This window comes from Podarcis muralis, chromosome 8 (assembly GCF_964188315.1).
Source record: "Podarcis muralis chromosome 8, rPodMur119.hap1.1, whole genome shotgun sequence".
In the NCBI taxonomy this organism is placed as follows: Eukaryota; Metazoa; Chordata; class Lepidosauria; order Squamata; family Lacertidae; genus Podarcis; species Podarcis muralis.
In genome coordinates, this window is record NC_135662.1 from 15,481,385 (window position 1) to 15,500,060 (window position 18,676).

The window sequence follows — 18,676 nt, forward strand, 5'->3', positions numbered from 1 at the left end:
ATGGGACTTTACAGTCCGCTAACTTTGGAATAACGACGAGTCAAGGAAAAAGTTCCAGGAGAGTCCAGGTGTCTGACCCTTTCCCCTCTGTGAAGCATTTCACTCTTCTAATATTATCTGGTGTGGTGTATGAACTTAGACTGCGAGCCAAGACATCTCAGAATCTCGCCACAACTACAAACTCCCTTAGCTGCTTGTCTCTCGTCTCCTGCAGCCCACTATGTCAGAACAGTGATACTGAACGGCCATGTAGCCCTCTTTGGTCTATAACATACTGTATTTTTCGCTCCATAAGGCGCACCGGACCATAAGGCACACCTAGTTTTTAGAGGGGAAAATCAAGGAAAAAAATAAAGAGCTGCTGGGGCTGCCGGGGGAAGCCCGAGTCTTGTTTGTGCAGAAGTGACTGTTACAACTGTTAGAATTCCTGCTCCATGATTTCAGTCACAGGATTTTTGTCTATCACTTGACGGTGTATATTTTGACTCCACAGAGTGGGAAGTGACGGAGACAGGATGTTTGTGTTACTGTGTTCCATGAAGTGGGACTATTGTCCTTTGTTTTTTTCTCTTTGTTGTCTGATGCTAGAGAGGGAGGGAGCCACGTTGCAGTGCTCCATGTGTGTTTATATGTAAATAAAGTAGATTAGCCAAAATGCTGAGTTGCTGAGGTCTGTCACGCAAGCTGCGAAGACTCTGCAGATCCCTAAGTGTGCCGGTGTCTGTTGGCATCGGTCGCTGTGATGTTCAGGCTGAAGAAAGCTTTTGAAGCTCCCAAACAATCAACCAGGAGGGAGGGAACGTGCCAGTTGGGCATGTGTCTCTGCCAGGGTCCTACTCGAGTGTAGGACAAGCACCTGACAACAACACTATTAGGCTTGACTCTCCTTCAGATTCCCCCTCCCCACTCAAGAAACATTTAAGTATCTTGCTTAGCCCAAAAGAGGAACTGAGAGAGGAGGTCAGAAAGCTTTTCTTCCCACTGCTGGGAAAGGGGGAAAGCAATTGACCCCTCCTTGCGTAAGAACAAGGAAGCAATCAAAGCACTGCATACTTGGGGATTAAGAGGCGGCAAGAATCCTCAGTGCAGAAAGGAGAGTTCTGAAAAAAATATAGTTGGGGGGGGGAATGGAAATGGGTTGGGAGACCCCAGCCAAATTGATAGTGATGCTTCTCCTCATATGGAAGCCAGGAGATGTTTTCATAAAAACCCTGCTAATGTTAGACCTTCGCAGTTTTATGCTGTGAAATTGGAGTCTGTTACCACCACAATTAAGAAGGTTACAGGAAGCCAGTGGTTTTAACGCAGAGAAATGCCATGTGGAATTAAGCAGGGAAATGGTACTTAACGGCACAGCTTATAATTAGTAAAATGTGCCTGAAAAGTGTCTTGCCTTCAGTTGCGAATATTAGGCACCATTTTAACTGGAAAATTACAGGCCCCTTTCACTCCAGCTGCCTGAGAGAGACTGAGCATAAAATAACTTGCCCCAGGGAATCATGCACGTTTTTTGTTTCTTCAGAGGAAAGATGAGCTGAGCGTGTCTGTGTTACCTGGTTTTTCTATAGCAAAAGAATAGTCCAAAGGCTATTCATCAGGAAATAAGGGAGTTGTTTTAAGTTTTGCATGTGTGCTAAAACTCAGTCTAAGTTTGTTTGGTTTTTAAAAAAGCTTAACCACATCAGTTAACAAACATGGATACATATGCTATATAAATCCAAACTCTCTATAATGTTATTGCTTTAGTTAAATAAATTGCTTAAATTGTTATTAAGTAAATGATTACTTTTCTCCATCCAATAAAGTACAGCAGAAAAGTTGTCCCAATATAAACAGTTAACTTCTTAAACCTCACAATCATTTCATAATTATCTGTCTTATGTATTTCTAAGAGTATAACCAAGTCAGTAATTTTTGATATAACTGTAAAAACTACTCTGAAAATTTATTATTCCAAAAACGAAACCTTCATCGGGTTGTAAATATTAACATTATTCCGGCAAGAATGTGTCTTTCTGGGAAGGAAAAAAAAAGATTTAAATGATTTCAATCAAGTCTTATTGACTAGTGATTTATTGAGTAGTGATTGAGTAGTGATTTAAATCGTGATTTAAATTGATTTGATTTAAATCAAATCCACCCTGCCCTGAAGTATCCTCAAAGTTTTGTTTTTTAAAAAATTCCTGCCAGTGGTGAGATGGGCAGAAACAACCCAATTCTCCCTACAAAGAAGGAACTTACCACTGTTAAGTACCAACATTTGCTTTTCCCCCAGGGAAGCATTGCACAGGTAATCAGGTACTTCAAAGTTGACGCTCTCATTCCCTTGGAGCCCTCAAATTTGCCCAGTGGCCAGATGCCAGAGTGTTGCTCTAATATGAAGGCTCAAAATAAAATTTTAAGAATCCGAAAGGTCAGCAGATCCACATATAAGCCTTTTTGGCTGTTTAAACTTAATCCCATGATTTCTTTATCCATGTAATGCACCCCTCTTTAAGTCTTCCACTGCCTTTCTCCCTAACCTTTCCCCCAGGTTAAAATTCCAGTTTGCAAGGATGTCTTTGTTCCCGTCAGATGAAGTGCATAAGCACTACCTCGTCAACCATGAGAGGCGCATCAAAATAGTAAAATATTTACATTCTCTTGTGGTTAAACAGATACAGAAGGAACTGAAGCAGGAATATTGCTTGGTAAAAAATTAGCAATGCATTGATTTCCCGCCCCGTCCCCCAGTATATTCTTGAAAACTTTGCTCTCTTAATGTTGTTATCGTAATATATGCAATAATAATAATAATAATATATTTATATCCTGCTGTCCCCAGCCGAAGCCGGGCTCAGAGCGGCTAACAACAGTAAAAATAACACAGTTTACATAAAATTACAATAAATTAATTGAAATACATACTAATTCATTCTAAAATCAATTCAGAACCAAATTAATGGCAACCCTGCCTTTTCCCCTGATGGGGCTCAATATTCACAGGACCTGTTCCAGTCTGGTTTTAATCTGGCCTATGACTATAGAACAGTACTACCATTTTGGCTCTGTCTCCTAAAGGGAGGTGGGATGTGGGTGGCACTGTGGGTTAAACCACAGAGCCTAGGATTTGCCGATCAGAAGGTCAGCTGCTCAAATCCCCACAACGGGGTGATCTCCCGTTGCTCGGTCCCTGCTCCTGCCAACCTAGTAGTTCGAAAGCACATCAAAGTGCAAGTAGACAAATAGGAACCGCTCTGGCGGGAAGGTACACGGTGTTTCCGTGCGCTGCTCTGGTTCGCCAGAAGCGGCTTAGTCATGCTGGCCACATGACCCGGAAGCTGTACGCCGGCTCCCTCGGCCAATAAAGAAAGATGAGCGCCGCAACCCCAGAGTCGGCCACGACTGGACCTAATGGTCAGGGGTCCCTTTACCTTTACCTTTATGGTTTGGCTTAGTGTGGTATGTGACTGATTACATTGACTGAAATAAATTGGTATATACATTCCCGCCCCCCTCTCTCTATATATACAGATAAAATAGAACATTAAAGAACCTGTTGAAAACATATTTTGTTAAGCAAGCCTGAAAGAGAAGTAGTCACACGTTATTACAGGGCAGCATTGCTGTCATCAACTAATAATAACTCCACATTCTTGTGAGCATGGCTTTCTCCTTGATGGTTTTTAATTTCTTGACTGCAGCTAGAACAAAGACTGGTCTAAAGCAAAGCAAAAGGCCTGATTCGATCTCAAGTTCTTGAAGGAGATGGAATTTCTTTTCTCCTTGTCATCCCGGACTGCCAGGGCCAGTGCAGCTTTGAAGGGGGAATTTGGGGAGCAGACTGCGTGTTCCCTCCATTCTAAACTCAGTTCTGTTTGCAGAAAAATTTAAACCGGCGATGGCACAAAGATCTTGATTCTTCAGGTCCCTTTTCGCCCTAATAAGACCAGAAGCTCAAAGATTCATACAGTGGTACCTCTGGTTGCGAACGGGATCCGTTCCGGAGGCCTGTTCGCAACATGAATAAAACACAAACCACAGCGGCGCATCTGTGCATGCGCAGGTTGCGATTCGCCGCTTCTGCGCATGCACGTTACATCATTTTGTGCATCTGCGTCTGCCATGCGCGAGCGGCGAAACCCGGAAGTAACCCATTCCAGTACTTCCGGGTCGCCGCGGAACGCAACCTGAAAAAAACGTATCATGAAGCAAACGTAACATGAGGTATGACTGTACTAGACATTTCAGCGCTGGTTGGCCATTTTGAATCGTGCAGATTTTTGTCTCTTTCTGTTCCTTTCAAAAACCTTTATTTTTGCACCCTGCTTAGTCTCCCCCACTTTCTTAGCCTTCCTCTTCCTCCTCCTCCTCCTCCTCTTCCTCCTCCTCTTCTTCTGCGATCACTCGTAGCCGAGTAAGATTGTCTTCCATATAAACACAGTTTTAACAATGAGTCCATAAATGACTGGAGGCCAATTCTGGATAGCACAGATGAGAGGGATCTCTTTCAGGTTGCACACTCTGCGCACCATTCTTTGGCTCCCTTCCCTCTTGCGTCTCCTCTCCCTTCCAGTTTTGGCTGTCCTCCTGCTGTACTAGAACTGGGCAGGAGTCATATGTAGCTATAATGCCTAGTATTCTTTAACCACCCAGTCTTCAGATTTTTCTGCAGAAATTGTCCAACCACTAATTTCAGTGCAGAATTGGTAGAGAGAGTGCATTGTTATTGTTTGTTTGTTTGGCAAGACTGGCATTGCCCTCAGGAGCCAGCCACGGATTGTAAAACACTTGGAAGTTATTTCTGCAAGAAATCCGCATGAATGGAAGTGGGAGCAGCCCTGTGGATGAAACGGTTGCACAACTCTGCAGAGACTTTCTGAGTGTCTGTCTCGATTCCATGTCTGGAAAAGTTCTCCCAGCCATTCACCCAAACTCATTAGTGCCCTTTTCAACTTCGCGTTTGTCCTGTTACTTAATCTCTTCATGTCAGATTTGTTGGTGTACACCACTAATAGATTAGCTGCAAGGCACTGACCTCATGCAGTGCTTCAGAAAAACTTAAGCCCTGTCAGAAAAGTCAGGTTTGTCCACGGCAAGGAGGTGGTGAATACCTGCCACTCACTACATGGATGGGAGTCGTTTTTCTCACTTGACTAGAAGAGGGGGTGACCTGCAGGCAAATAGAAAAAATGCCATTTTGAAGGCTTCAAAGTCGTCATGCCAGGTGCATATTGCTGGCTTAGTAAGCAACTTCTGCTGACAAATCTTGGTATTTCTGTATTTGTGGGGTAATGTTTCATAGACTTAAAGACAGCTAAGAAAGCTGTGATAGTCTTCAAGTACGTGTTAGAAGTGAAGGGGAAATTGGTTGTGCTAATTTTGACATAACGTTGAATATGTTCCTTGATGTTGCGATGTAATGGAGTTTTGAATGAAAATAATCTGAGAAACATTTTTAAAGATTCCATTACAGTGGTACCTCGGGTTACAAACGCTTCGGGTTACAAACGCTTCAGGTTACAGACACCGCTAACCCGGAAGTTGTACCTCAGGTTAAGAACTTTACTTCAGGATGAGAATCGTGCGGCGGCAGCGGGAGGCCCCATTAGCTAAAGTGGTACCTCGGGTTAAGAACGGACCTCCGGAATGAATTAAGTTCATAACCAGAGGCACCACTGTACTTTTTGAAATCTGGACACCTTCTGTGTCACTATAATACAGAAAGAAGGAATAACTCCCATTTATCCAAGTAAAATGTTGGCTTATCTCTCTGTGTTGGATCTCCCATCCCATTTGGATAAAGACCTATGCCTTGATTTCCTCCGCTCTTGTATTTTCGTAATTAGGATGGAGAAGAGGGTTTCACGGTCCTTCTCAACTTCCATGATAGTTAATGTGATTTTTTTTTGGCATTCTTTAAAACTAGCTTTGCATAGGGAACACAGGGATGCGTCCTTGCTCTCTTGGGCATGTTCCCTGCCTTTATACAACACAGTTCCAGTTCTTATCAGCCTTTGTGCTTATTTGCGTTGAAATAATGTGGGGATACGCCTTGTCATTAAAGGCTGCAGAGTCTTGTTAATTATGTTTACTATGCTGTTAAAAATAAAATAGGCTGCTACTCCCACCACACAGCTTCAGCCAGACCCCAGCTTTTGGTCTGCAGAGCATTGCTAGGCAAAAAAAGGGTCACCTTAACTGGAATGCGCTGCCTGCGGTTTTGCTAAGGAGCAAACTCCACAGTGACTCTATTGAGATTGGGCTAAAAACTACCACTGTTTGCTTTCACTTATTTCAGCAGTTTTGTCAGCAAATTTTCTAGCGCACCTATTTTTTGTACACACTGAAAATACGTTTTAACAAGGCTCTGGGGGTGTTAAATAGCATCGTACACAGGACGGGAAGACAGTGTTTAGTTTGGGAAGTTTTTCCCCCTTTAAAATAGTGGCTGTCGAACCTACAAAACTGCCTTAAAGCGAGTCAGTCTATTGCTTCATCTAAGCCAGTATTATCTACCCTATGTGGCTGTTCATGGTTTTGGATAATGTTCTTTCTTGGCCCTGAGATCATTTTTAAACTACACTGGTGGCCAAAATTGTGGAAACCTTTAGGGAAAAGTGTATTTCTGAGGTTTGATGGCTCACAGCACCACTTTCTTTTGGAGTAATACCATACAATTATATATCAGTGGAAAGATAATTTAATGAAGAATGTAATGCAGTATCTTTTATGCAGAAGAAATCCATAGCAGAAACAGTACCTGACACAGGTCTCTAGATCAGTCCATTGGGCTACTTTTTCAAAGCTGCAAGTTATAAATGCTTGATGAGTTAAATTAATTGTGATCACATCAGGTGGTTCTTTCAGTTATAGCTTTCAGTTATGGGCACAGTAGGGTGGTGAGGAACTGGTAAAACAGACTGGCCCTCATCGCAACCCACTTTTTATCCTCTGATGAAGACAGAGGCTTTCACAGGCCCTATAAGACACCCATTTATTCATAAATTCTCTAAACCAGTTTCCCCCCCTCCCATTTGCCCAGATTTCTAACCCACGGCTTCCAGTTGTCAAAGGTCATGTACTTTCTTCGGTTACACTGTGCTGATTTGTTCCAAGCGCAGAAGAATTTTTATATTTTGTTAAGGGAAACTCAGAGAGTGAAAGAGTAATGCCCCAGGTTTCATACGGCCATCCCTCATAGGGATATCGATTAACGCTCTTAAGGGCTTTCTTGGGATTGGAGATGTTTTGTTTCGTAAGTCTATATTCCTGCCGACAAAACGCGGAGACCTCCGCTGCCAGAGGCAGTCTTCTTTGAGCCTGGGCTGTATTTGTGCCTAAAACTCTTTGGAAAGGAGAAAAAAGTACCAGTAGCTTTTGAAAACCTAACCGGGTTTCGGAGAAAGGGATTGATTGCCTTTAATTTTGGGGCACATTAACTCTTTCTTTGCAGCTCATCCAGAAGTTTCGCTCACTTCTGTTAAGTTGGAAATGGATGCTTGTGATCTTTTTCTTTAAACCCATCTGCAATTTTTTTTTTAAAAAAAAGCCTAAGAACTGAGTTCTTCCCTCTATTCTGTCGCCTGCTGTCAAACTTTAGACTCCTGCGATTCTGCCAAATTCCATGTGCTTGGATGGCTCTATATAAAGTTTACTAAATATAAATGAACACAGATTAATTATATTCCGTGAATATCGAGCATGCTTAAAAAGAAGCAAGGAGAATTTGCAAAAATGTCATGATGAAAACATTCCTAGTCATTTGGCTGTGAGATGCCACATTTCCAGTTAATAAACATATATTGCTACTGCACCCTTTTCTACATCGCTGTATTGATTGTCATCGTTACGGTTTTATGCTTTTCATTCTGTTTTATAAATTGTATTGATGTTTTGACTTGTAACACGTGAGCCGCTTTGAGGTCATTTGCAACAGAAAGCAATATAGAATCATAGAATTGTAGAGTTGCAAGGGACGCGGAGTTATAGGGACGCGGGTGGCTCTGTGGGTTAAACCACAGAGCCTAAGGCTTGCTGAACAGAAGGTCGGCAGTTCGAATCCCCGTGACGGGGTGAGCTCCCATTGCTCAGTAATAATAATAATAATAATAATAATAATAATAATTTATTATTTGTACCCCATCCATCTGGCTGGGTTTCCCCAGCCACTCTGGGCGGCTTCCAACAAAGATGAAAGATACACTAAAATGTCACATATTAAAAACTTCCCTGAACAGGGCTGCCTTCAGATGTCTTCTGAATGTCAGGTAGATGTTTATCGCTTTGACATCTGATGGGAGGGCGTTCCACAGGGCGGGCGCCACTACCGAGAAGGCCCTCTGCCTTCTTCCCTGTAACTTGGCCTCTCACAGTGAGGGAACCGCCAGAAGGCCCTTGGAGCTGGACCTCTGTGTCCGGGCAGAACGATGGGGGAGGAGACGCTCCTTCAGATATACTGGACTGAGGCCGTTTAGGGCTTTAAAGGTCAGCACCAACACTTTGAATTGTGCTCGGAAACGTACTGGGAGCCAATGTAGGTCTTTCAAGACCGGTGTTATATGGTCTCAGCGGCCGCTCCCAGTCACCAGTCTAGCTGCCGCATTCTGGATTAGTTGTAGTTTCCGGGTCACCTTCAAAGGTAGCCCCACGTAGAGCGCATTGCAGTAGTCCAAGCGGGAGATAACCAGAGCATGTACCACTCTGGCGAGACAGTCTGCAGGCAGATAGGGTCTCAGCCTACGTACCAGATGGAGCTGGTAAACAGCTGCCCTGGATACAGATTTGACCTGTGCCTCCATGGACAGCTGTGAGTCCAAAATGACTCCCAGAGTGCTCAGTCCCTGCTTCTGCCAACCTAGCAGTTTGAAAGCACATCAGAGTGCAAGTAGATAAATAGGTACCGCTCCATCAGGAAGGTAAACTGCGCTTCCGTGCACTGCTCTGGTTCTCCAGAAGCAGCTCAGTCATGCTGGCCACATGACCCGGAAGCTGTACGCCAGCTCCCTTGGCCAGTAAAGTGAGATGAGCGCTGCAACCCCAGAGTCGTCCGTGACTAGACCTAACAGTCAGGGGTAGATACCTTGTGTTGACGCTGAAATGCTGCAGAATAGCCTTGCCTGTTCCCAGTCCCAGGTAACGAAACAGCATAGTAATGTTTCAATTAGCACTTGTCTTTTACGGCTGCCAGCTCATGACTCCACTGCAAGAGCAGAAGCAGAGAATGGGAGGGAGGGAGTGATAATGTTGACCAGTGGATTCCCATGCATCACTTGGGAGAAGGATAAAGAACTTAATTGAATATGTGTAGATGTAGCAGCACCTGGTGAGCATCTACATCATAGTCTATGTCTAACTATTATAAACACTTTTTAATAACTGCCATATTTTTTGGGGGGGGAGGGGTTAAATAGCAGGGTCTGGCCTCCAGATCATTGGAGAGCTTGTGTGGTATACTGATTTGATGCATGCAGCCTTGTTTCATTTTTATCAGCTGAGGAATGTGGTTGCCAATTTCTGCAATTCCCATCTGCTCAGCAGAACCCAGAGCTCTCCTGGGTCATGGGAATTGGGAGGCTCCCTCCCTTGTTGTATTTGCGAAATGAAATGATCTGATGGTGCTTTCCAGTTTTCATATCCAACATACTATGCAGTTCTCGGTCTGTATGTTGCAGTTATCTCATTTATCTCTGCTAATGGCTTGTTTATTTCCCTTGAGTGGTGGTCGACTAAGTTTTGCTCACGAGTAGGTCTCTTGAAATTAATGGACCTAACTTTAGTCATATTTATTCTTCTCAGTTGGTCTATTCTGAGAAAAACGCAAGTTGAATACAGTACACCTCTCGAGTAACGTAAACTTCGGGTTATGAAAGCGGCAGACTCAAAATTATTTTTCCGGGTTTTGCCACTTGCGCATGCACAGAAGCGGCTCCTCTGGATGCAGATTTTTTGGGGTCTGCACGGACCCCTGGAACGAATTTGTATCCAGAGGGTCCACTGTATTTCTTTTCAGGTTATTGCATCCCAAAGCATCTTCAGCTGCAGAGAAAGTGTGTGTGTGTGTGTGTGTGTTTGGTTTTGAGTGGGATGGGACCAGGACTACAGTTCACTTTGCTAGTTTCCTTATTTGAGCAGAAATAAGTTACAGGATACTCCATAAATGACCACCTCCTAATTTTTCTGCTTGTTCTTTGGTACATTTTTTCACATATATTTTTTCCGTAGCACAGACTGATGCTCTGTTCTTTTAGCTCCCAATAAGGGCGAGGAATGGTCACAGGTTCCCAACCTGTAATAAGAGTAATATTACCGCCGTAATAATAGTTTATGATCTTTTTATTTCTTCTTCTTTGTTTTATTTGACAAGCTGTCCTAGCATATTTATTCATCCCTGCTTTTTTTTTATTTACAGACCTAAAGATTTTCGACCATCGTAGCAGGAAGACTGTGAAAGAATGGGAACAGGAGCCTACATGCTTCGTCTTCTAGAAGATAAAAGCCATCCAGCATTTCACAGTTTAGTTAATTGCATAAAGCTTTAATTGTCTGCTCTAAAGCAAACTTGATTTTTTTTTCAGGTTTAGGGCAGTATGACTTCATTTGTTTATGCTTGGTAATCCCCTTTTTCTTCCGTGGACGGGGGAACAGGGCTGACAATAAAAAATACTTTTCTGAAATTAACTGCAGTATCTACATCTTTTTATATAGTGTTCTGGCCTTTGGGTGAACTTGTTTTGTGGCACGCGTAACTGTATAATACGTAAAACATTTGAGCAAGTGTGCTGGCTGTTAGATTGTCGTATTCCTGCTGAAGCCTGCAGTTAGCCAATGATCTCACACTTAAGTTTAGGCGTCCTGCTCTAGCAAAGACTTTTGTACACACATCCCCTTACTGGAGCGGGAACTGTGCATGAGGAACAGGATTGATAGACACCTAGGACTGTCATTAGAGACAGTGCCGTGCTTCCTTCTGCCAAAAAGGAGAGTGAGGTTAAACTTGGATTCAGGTTCCCTTGTCTCACCTATAAGGTAGATTACCAGTGTATAATTACCAGTGTATAAGCCATGGTTTTCCCAGTAGTGATGTATGGAAGTGAGAGCTGGACCATAAAGAAGGCTGATCGCCGAAGAATTGATGCTTTTGAATTATGGTGCTGGAGGAGACTCTTGAGAGTCCCATGGACTGCAAGAAGATCAAACGCATCCATTCTTAAGGAAATCAGACCTGAGTGCTCACTGGAAGGACAGATCGTGAAGTTGAGGCTCCAATACTTTGGCCACCTCATGAGAAGAGAAGACTCCCTGGAAAAGACCCTGATGTTGGGAAAGATGGAGGGCACAAGGAGAAGGGGATGCCAGAGGATGAGATGGTTGGATAGTGTTCTCGAAGCTACAAACATGAGCCTGACCAAACTGCGGGAGGCGGTGGAAGACAGGAGTGCCTGGCATGCTCTGGTCCATGGGGTCACGAAGAGTCGGGCACGACTAAACGACTAAACAACAACAACCAGTGTATAAGTTAACATCACCAACCATTTATTGGGTAGCTAGCTATAGTTGGAATTGGTTTTGTTTGCTGCGCTTTCTCCATAGGCTCCTAGAGCAGCATGCATGCAAGCAATTAAAGCAGAAACAATAAAAATGTATGCAATTAAAGTACAAACAAAAATAAAAACCACAGCAATCCAGCACAGTACACCACAAATACAGTAACCAGTTACCGTATTTTTCACTCTATAAGATGCACCCAACCATAAGACGCACCTAGAAAAAAAATCTCTCCATCTCTGCGCGGTGCCATTCGCTCCATAAGACGCACACACAATTCCCATTTTTAAGAGGAAAAAGGTGCGTCTTATGGAGCGAAAAATACGGTACATAGAAGCAAGGAGACTAGAGAAGGAACACAGCAGCATTCTGATGCCCAACAAAAGAGAATGGTTTTCGCCATCCACTGAAAGACAAAAGTGTAGTTACAAGTAGATAGAAACACTCAGCACACTGCTGTTAGGTGCATAGCTCTGGATTGGCACCAGTGTAGTTAACTTGGGGTGTGGCTCTGTTCCTGAGGTCCTCTGGGCTGAAAACCCTTGAAATGCCACTCTGCTGATGGGGAGAGTTTTTCAGCGGTGAAATGAGAGGTCTACTGTCGGACCTCTCCTCCAGCATATTGGAACAGTTCCAGAAGACTCTTGACAGACTCTTGACAGCAAAATTCCAGCCATGGAACGCAAGGTGTGTCTTGGCAGCAGATGGAATGAGCACACCTAGACTGAATCTGAACTTCTTGTTCAGCAGGAATTTTTTGAGAGGACAAGATCTGGTGTAAGTACCGTATTTTTCGCTCTATAAGACGCACCAGACCATAAGATGCACCTTGTTTTTGGAGGAGGAAAACAAGAAAAAAAATATTCTGAATCTCAGAAGCCAGAACAGCAAGAGGGATCCCTCTTACTGTTCTGGCTTCTGGGATAGCTGCGCAGCCTGCATTCACTCCATAAGACGCACACACATTTCCCCTTACTTTTTAGGAGGGGAAAAGTGAGTCTTATAGAGCAAAAAATACGGTAATTTCCCTCCCATTGACTTCCAACAGATGATTGCTTCTCTGGCCACACTATTAATGTGTCTCTCTTGAGGTAGGGATGTTTGGACCACCGGTAGACTGGGAGCAAGGCTCAGCGCTGTTGAGATTCCCAGATTGCTCAGTCAATTGAAGAATGTATTTTGAACTGCTTCGCAGCAAACGCAGCATCTTTTCCTAAACTACAGTGTAGGTATTTGCGTTAGGCCCTCTCAGTCGTTCCTCCTGTGCTAAATGCTTCGGAGTTGCTCTGACTTCTTAGAACATCTGGCAAAACCGGCAACTCTCCTAAGATTAAAAAGTGACTGGGTTTTGGAAGAAATCTTGAAGCTACACATCTGCCTCTTGCTTCTTTTGGCACATGTATAAAATGATAAATAAAAATGTTCTAAAATCTGCAAAACGGGCATTCTTACTGAACTGTTTTCAGAGGGCAAGAGGTTTTCTCCTTTCCTGGGTGCAACACAGTTTTCCTGTGATTTGTCCAATAATTTGAACAAATCGAATATAGTTATCAAGACTGTACAAGTATGATTTAGTTCTGACACTACAAAAAGTCAATCCCAGTGGCCATAACAAATGTTTTGGCAGTTGTTCCTGTTTTATGACATGCACTTAGGTCTTAACACTGTTGGCTGGAGTTAAAGAAGCCAAGTTACGAGTGATAAATTTTGGTCAAGGGGAAAGACCGTGTGAGATTAATATGCGGCGTGAACTTCATACAGCCTGCATAGCACAGCCGTCATTAAAAATTATAGCTCACTGTTCATTATGATCATTCTCATGCAAAAGCTGCGACTTGGGCACGCTGCCCTCCTGGCGAACTACGGTCAGTTTCTCTCTGAGCATTTTCCCAAGTCTACTTAGTTGTCCACATAACTGTGCTCTATTGCTTCTTGAAAATCTTTGATACAAGCTGGTCACACAGAGGAATGTGTTACTTTCCACAGATAGTGAGGAGGAATTAAAGAACCTTTTAATGAGGGTGAAAGAAGAGAGCGCAAAATTTGGTCTGAAGCTCAACAACAAAAAAACGAAGATCATGGCCACTGGGCCCATCACCTCCTGGCAAATAGAAGGGGAAGAAATGAAGGCAGTGAGAGATTTTACTTTCTTGGGCTCCATGATCACTGCAGATGGTGACAGCCTGCTTCTTGTGAGAAAAGCAATGACAAACCTAGACAGCATCTTAAAAAGCAGAGACATCACCTTGCCAACAAAGGTCCGTATAGTTAAAGCTATGGTTTTCCCAGTAGTGATGTATGGAAGTGAGAGCTGGACCATAAAGAAGGCTGATCGCCAAAGAATTGATGCTTTTGAATTATGGTGCTGGAGGAGATTTGAAAGTCCCATGGACTGCAAGAAGATCAAATGTATCCATTCTTAAGGAAATCAGCCCTGAGTGCTCACTGGAAGGACAGATCATGAAGCTGGGGCTCCAATACTTTGGCCACCTCATGAGAGGAGAAGACACCCTGGAAAAGTGCTCTGGTCCATGGGGTTACGAAGAGTCGGACACGACTAAACGACTAAACAACAACAACAAATACATAGGACCTGCTTACGGAATGCAATGCATTCCCTGGAAATCATTGGGCGAGTGTTTGCATAACAAATCCACGATTCCCATTGATACCTGTGGGAATATTTCTAATCTCTGCTTTGTCCAACCTCCCTCCCTCCCTGCATGGTCTCTGCCTGAAAATGATGGACGCCAAACAGCAAAGCACAAGCATGTAAGGAAATGGGCAAACTGTCTGTTTGGATATCTGAATGTGCAGAGTATCACAGCAAGGTTGGGGCATAATCCTGTACAGTATCTTATTTTACTTTCTTTGTCTTTCTGAGTTCTCCCTCTGCTTGCTGTTAGATAGTGAGCCATACTCGGTGAGGAAGTTTTTCAGAGAAAGTTCTGGCCCTCTCCTATTGTCAATCCTGCATAACTGTTTATGCAAATATTTACATTGCAGGCCATTTAGCAAATTGGCCTTGCACTGTGCGTAATCCTGCACAGCGTATGAAATACTAGGAGCCATTCCCTCTCACATTTAATTTTGGGAACAATTCCAAAAGGTCCTAGCATATCCTTGGATGCTGTCTACACCAGTCAGTCATGAACTGCGATTTACACTGCTTTCAGATTGCTTGTTAATACTGTATGCTTAGCTAATAGACCAGATATTCATCTAAGGTAAATCTTAATCACTGCAAAAAAAAACCCACCAGCTGCAATATTAGGTCATGATTTTGTGGGGCGCTGGGTTAAAACATACTGTCAAAATCTTGGACAGGATATTATAGAGTATGTAATTTTAGGAACCTTACCAGAGCAACAAAAATCAGCATCAAGGAACATAATGTGGACCTATATGTGTGTCTACTGAGGCAATTTGGGCACAGTGCATCTTCGGCCGAGTGTGTGTACATACCAATTCAAGCCACTATACAGGGATTCCATTTCATTTTGGGTACAAAATTGATCTTTAGCCTACAAACTGTAAGATGTCTTCATTAAGAGTCAGCACTGATTTATTACCACCTCTAGTGCGATGTTTTCCAGACTTTGCCATCTGGTGCAGTGTTTTCCCCTCTGAAACAGAAACCGGAGCCACACTTAATTCCCTTCATATTTGAAGGGACGCAGGTGGCGCTGTGGGTTAAACCACAGAGCCTAGGACTTGCCAATCAGAAGGTCGGCGGTTCGAATCCCCGTGATGGAGTGAGCTCCCGTTGCTTGGTCCCTGCTCCTACCCACCTAGCAGTTCGAAAGCACATCAAAGTGCAAGTAGATAAATAGGTACCACTCTGGCGGGAAGGTAAACAGAGTTTCCATGCGCTGCTCTGGTTCGCCAGAAGTGGCTTAGTCATTTTGGCCACATGACCCGGAAGCTGTACGCCGGCTCCCTCAGCCAATAAAGCGAGATGAGCGCCGCAACCCCAGAGTCAATCACGACTGGACCTAATGGTCAGGGGTCCCTTTACCTTTACCTTTATCCATATTTGATCCAGATTAGCTGAGTTTCACTTCGTTTCATACCATCGTAGAACTGCAGCGTTAGAGGGTACCCAGAGGGTCATCCAATCCAACCTCCGGAAATGCAGGAATCAGCTAAACCAACCTTAGCTGGGAGCCAACAAATATATCTGCTTAATTTGCCTAATCAGTTTCCAGTGCAATGGGGAGGACTCCTGGCAATTGTAGGATAGTGCACTTAACTAGTCCCTGCTAGCATCCTCCTGTTCCATTTGCCATAGTCCTTACTGATGGATGGATCCTAATTTGGGCCAATGGTGACGTTTCGAGGGCAGCTCTCCCTGTGCTTATCAGATGCCATGCAAGCTGTTGCTATGGCATCTTGGGTTACTCCCACTTGATGATGCATGTATGTTGGTCTAGAAGAGGCAGATCGCGGCAAGAGTATTGTTAGCCCGGAAATGGAAGCAAGAAGAAATCCCGACGAAAGAAGAATGGCAGACAAAATTAATGGACAACGCAGAATTAGATAAAATGACAGGATTTGAAACTTGTGGGACCAGAGATTCACAGAAGATTGGAAGAAATATATGAACTATTTGAAGAGCAACTGTAATCAATAAATTACGCTAGCAGGACTACAAGAAGTTTTGTAAGGAGAAATATATGAAACCTTGCAAAGTACAGAAAGAATAGAGAGGTTAGTTATGAGATTTAAATGTAATAGTGGAAGTAAGAAATGTATATTAAATGAATAGATTGGAAAATTTTCAAATGTGATTGATGGAAGTCAAAAAAATGGTATAAGATATGAAAGTATGTTTAACTATTGTTGAAAATGATATGTTGAAAAATTAATAAAAAATAATATTAAAAAAAGAAGAGGCAGATCAGTACCAAATAGGTTCTCCTCACTCTCCCCGCCCCTGACTCCAACACTTCTGACAGCCATAGAGTGCTGGCTGCCCAACATGGTAGTTTACTTTTACGGCACATCTCAGGCCCTCTTGCAGCATCTTAGTTTGGGAAACACAGACATGGACTTATTTCAGAAGCTGGCACTCATCTGACCTCAGAAGACAATGGGGTGAAGTCAAACCATTGGAGAGATACAATGCTGTAGAGACCAATGTAGGAGAGACATGTTTTGTTGCAGCTAAGGCAGATGAAGGACTCCGGTTGTGCTGATACAGGTGTACCATGGTGTTTCTTCTGTCTGCGCTCCTCCTGGCTGTCATTCCTCAGATGCACAACCTGGCTGCCTCCAGGCACTGCAGTCATTGATGTTGCTAGCCTTCACGTCTCGTTTGCAGACATCTTTGTAGCGCAGAGTTGGTCTGCCAACAGGCCTTGTACCTGAAGCCAACTCCCTGCATAGCACATCCTTGGAGATCTTGCCATCTTCCTTTCGGTGCAAGTGACCAAGGCAGCACAGATGAAACAAGAATGTGAACATGCTGGGAATGTGGACTTGGGAAAACACATCTTTGTCCCTGCTATTTGCACTGGAAATAAAAGTTCCTACTGGACCAAATGGAAGCTTTACCCCCAATGCAAATAGCATGTGCTTGAGGCCTGATGACCTGGATCAGAACTCTAGTGAATGGCAAAGGGCCAAGGCCTCCTGTTCTAGAGCCCAGTGTAGATCAAGCTATCGGGCCACCAATTTGCTTTTAAAATCTAGAAGAAAGACCCTCGTTCATTTCTTCTGGTGTGCAGAAGCTTGAGAAATCAGCATTTTCTGGCAAAGATGAGCAGCATAAGAATGTATATACATCATGGCATGAAATGTAATCAGAATCAATTAATCTATACTATATCATTCCAACATTTCTGACATAAATTATCAGTGGGGAAAATAATCAGAGTCTTTCAGCAGCCTCAGATTTCCAACATATTCTGACTTAATTATAAGAGAATGAGAGGAATGAGTTGGCTACAAGGGACACCATTTCTGGAATAAATATGCAGCACATAGACATATGTGGCTATCTTGCTGGAGAATAGCTCATGGCAGTCTTTAAGCAAGTTTTATATGGGAAAAGGTTTTCACTTGCAGGGGAGGTATTTTCCTATAGTAATGCAATATACAGGCACGAGGCATCTAAAACACTCAAGGTGAGCATGACTTCAGATAAACAAGATAGATGTTTGTAGCATATTAGGCTGGGGGGAAACAAAGATTAGATGGGTGATAAGTGGGAGTTATTGTACAACAAATCCCTGGGTGTTAAGCCACAGAAAATACAAGTTGCTTACCTGCAACGGATGTTGTTCGAATGGTGCATTTGGGATCCATGCCAGCCTTGTGGAAAGTGCCAAAAACTCAGCAACAGCATTGCCCCTCTGCTGAGGCAGAGAAACCCTCTGAAAACTTAGTGTGCCCCACCAAGGACACGGAAGGCACAGGGATGGTTGCCTGGGGTGCAAAATTGTTAGGGGGTGCAAAATTTCAACACCTGGTGCTGTCTCAATACAGCTGTGTGCTTCCGTCACTGGGCTCTGCTGGGCTTTTCCATGTGAACCAGGAAGTGACCTCTCTGGACAACAAAATGACCCCTCTTTTCTTATCTCTGTGGCTGCGATCTCCTGGGTGAGGCGGATGCTGTTAGGCAGTTAAATGCACATGCGTACTCCATCCCTTTCCCTCCCTCCCACCCCCTTGGGTACGGGCAACCCACGCTACACCACTGCCATCAGCGCAAGGATTTATGCATGTACAGCAGACCTTCCTGTCCCCTCTTTCCCCCGTGCATGCAACATACTCTCCCAAAATCTGTCCAGAACAGATTTGGGGTTGATGCAGCAGAGAGGTACATCTTGTGAGCTGTGAAATGGCCCCGAACTATCTGACATACGTATCCCAATCCAGCAAAGGAAAACCTGTACACTGAAATAGAAGTCGTTCCATTTTAAGCGAAGTTTGAAACTTGTAGAATCATCTAGTCCAGCCCACAGCAATGCAGAAATCACGTCTAAGAGGCAAGCAGAAATGGTCCCATGGACAGAGCAATCATACAACTGGAACTTGCAAGGATTGTGGGATGGTGTGTGTTTTTTTCATAGATCTCAGGGACCCCCAGATTAAATTTCATACCACAGCCGTGGGCTCTTAAAAATAATAAATACAATAGATGAAA

At 43.5% G+C, this 18,676-nt stretch overlaps 1 protein-coding gene across 1 annotated transcript in view; it reads left to right on the top strand.

Moving 5' to 3' along the window:
- MRPL13 (mitochondrial ribosomal protein L13) overlaps window positions 1-10,659 on the top strand; it is a 30,562-nt gene extending 19,903 nt beyond the window's left edge. The window contains exon 7 of the mRNA XM_028736224.2: window positions 10,391-10,659. Coding sequence (XP_028592057.2) covers window positions 10,391-10,415 — 25 coding nt within the window. The 3' untranslated portion in view covers window positions 10,416-10,659. The remainder of the gene's footprint in view (window positions 1-10,390) is intronic.
- The last annotated feature ends 8,017 nt before the right edge of the window (window positions 10,660-18,676 follow it).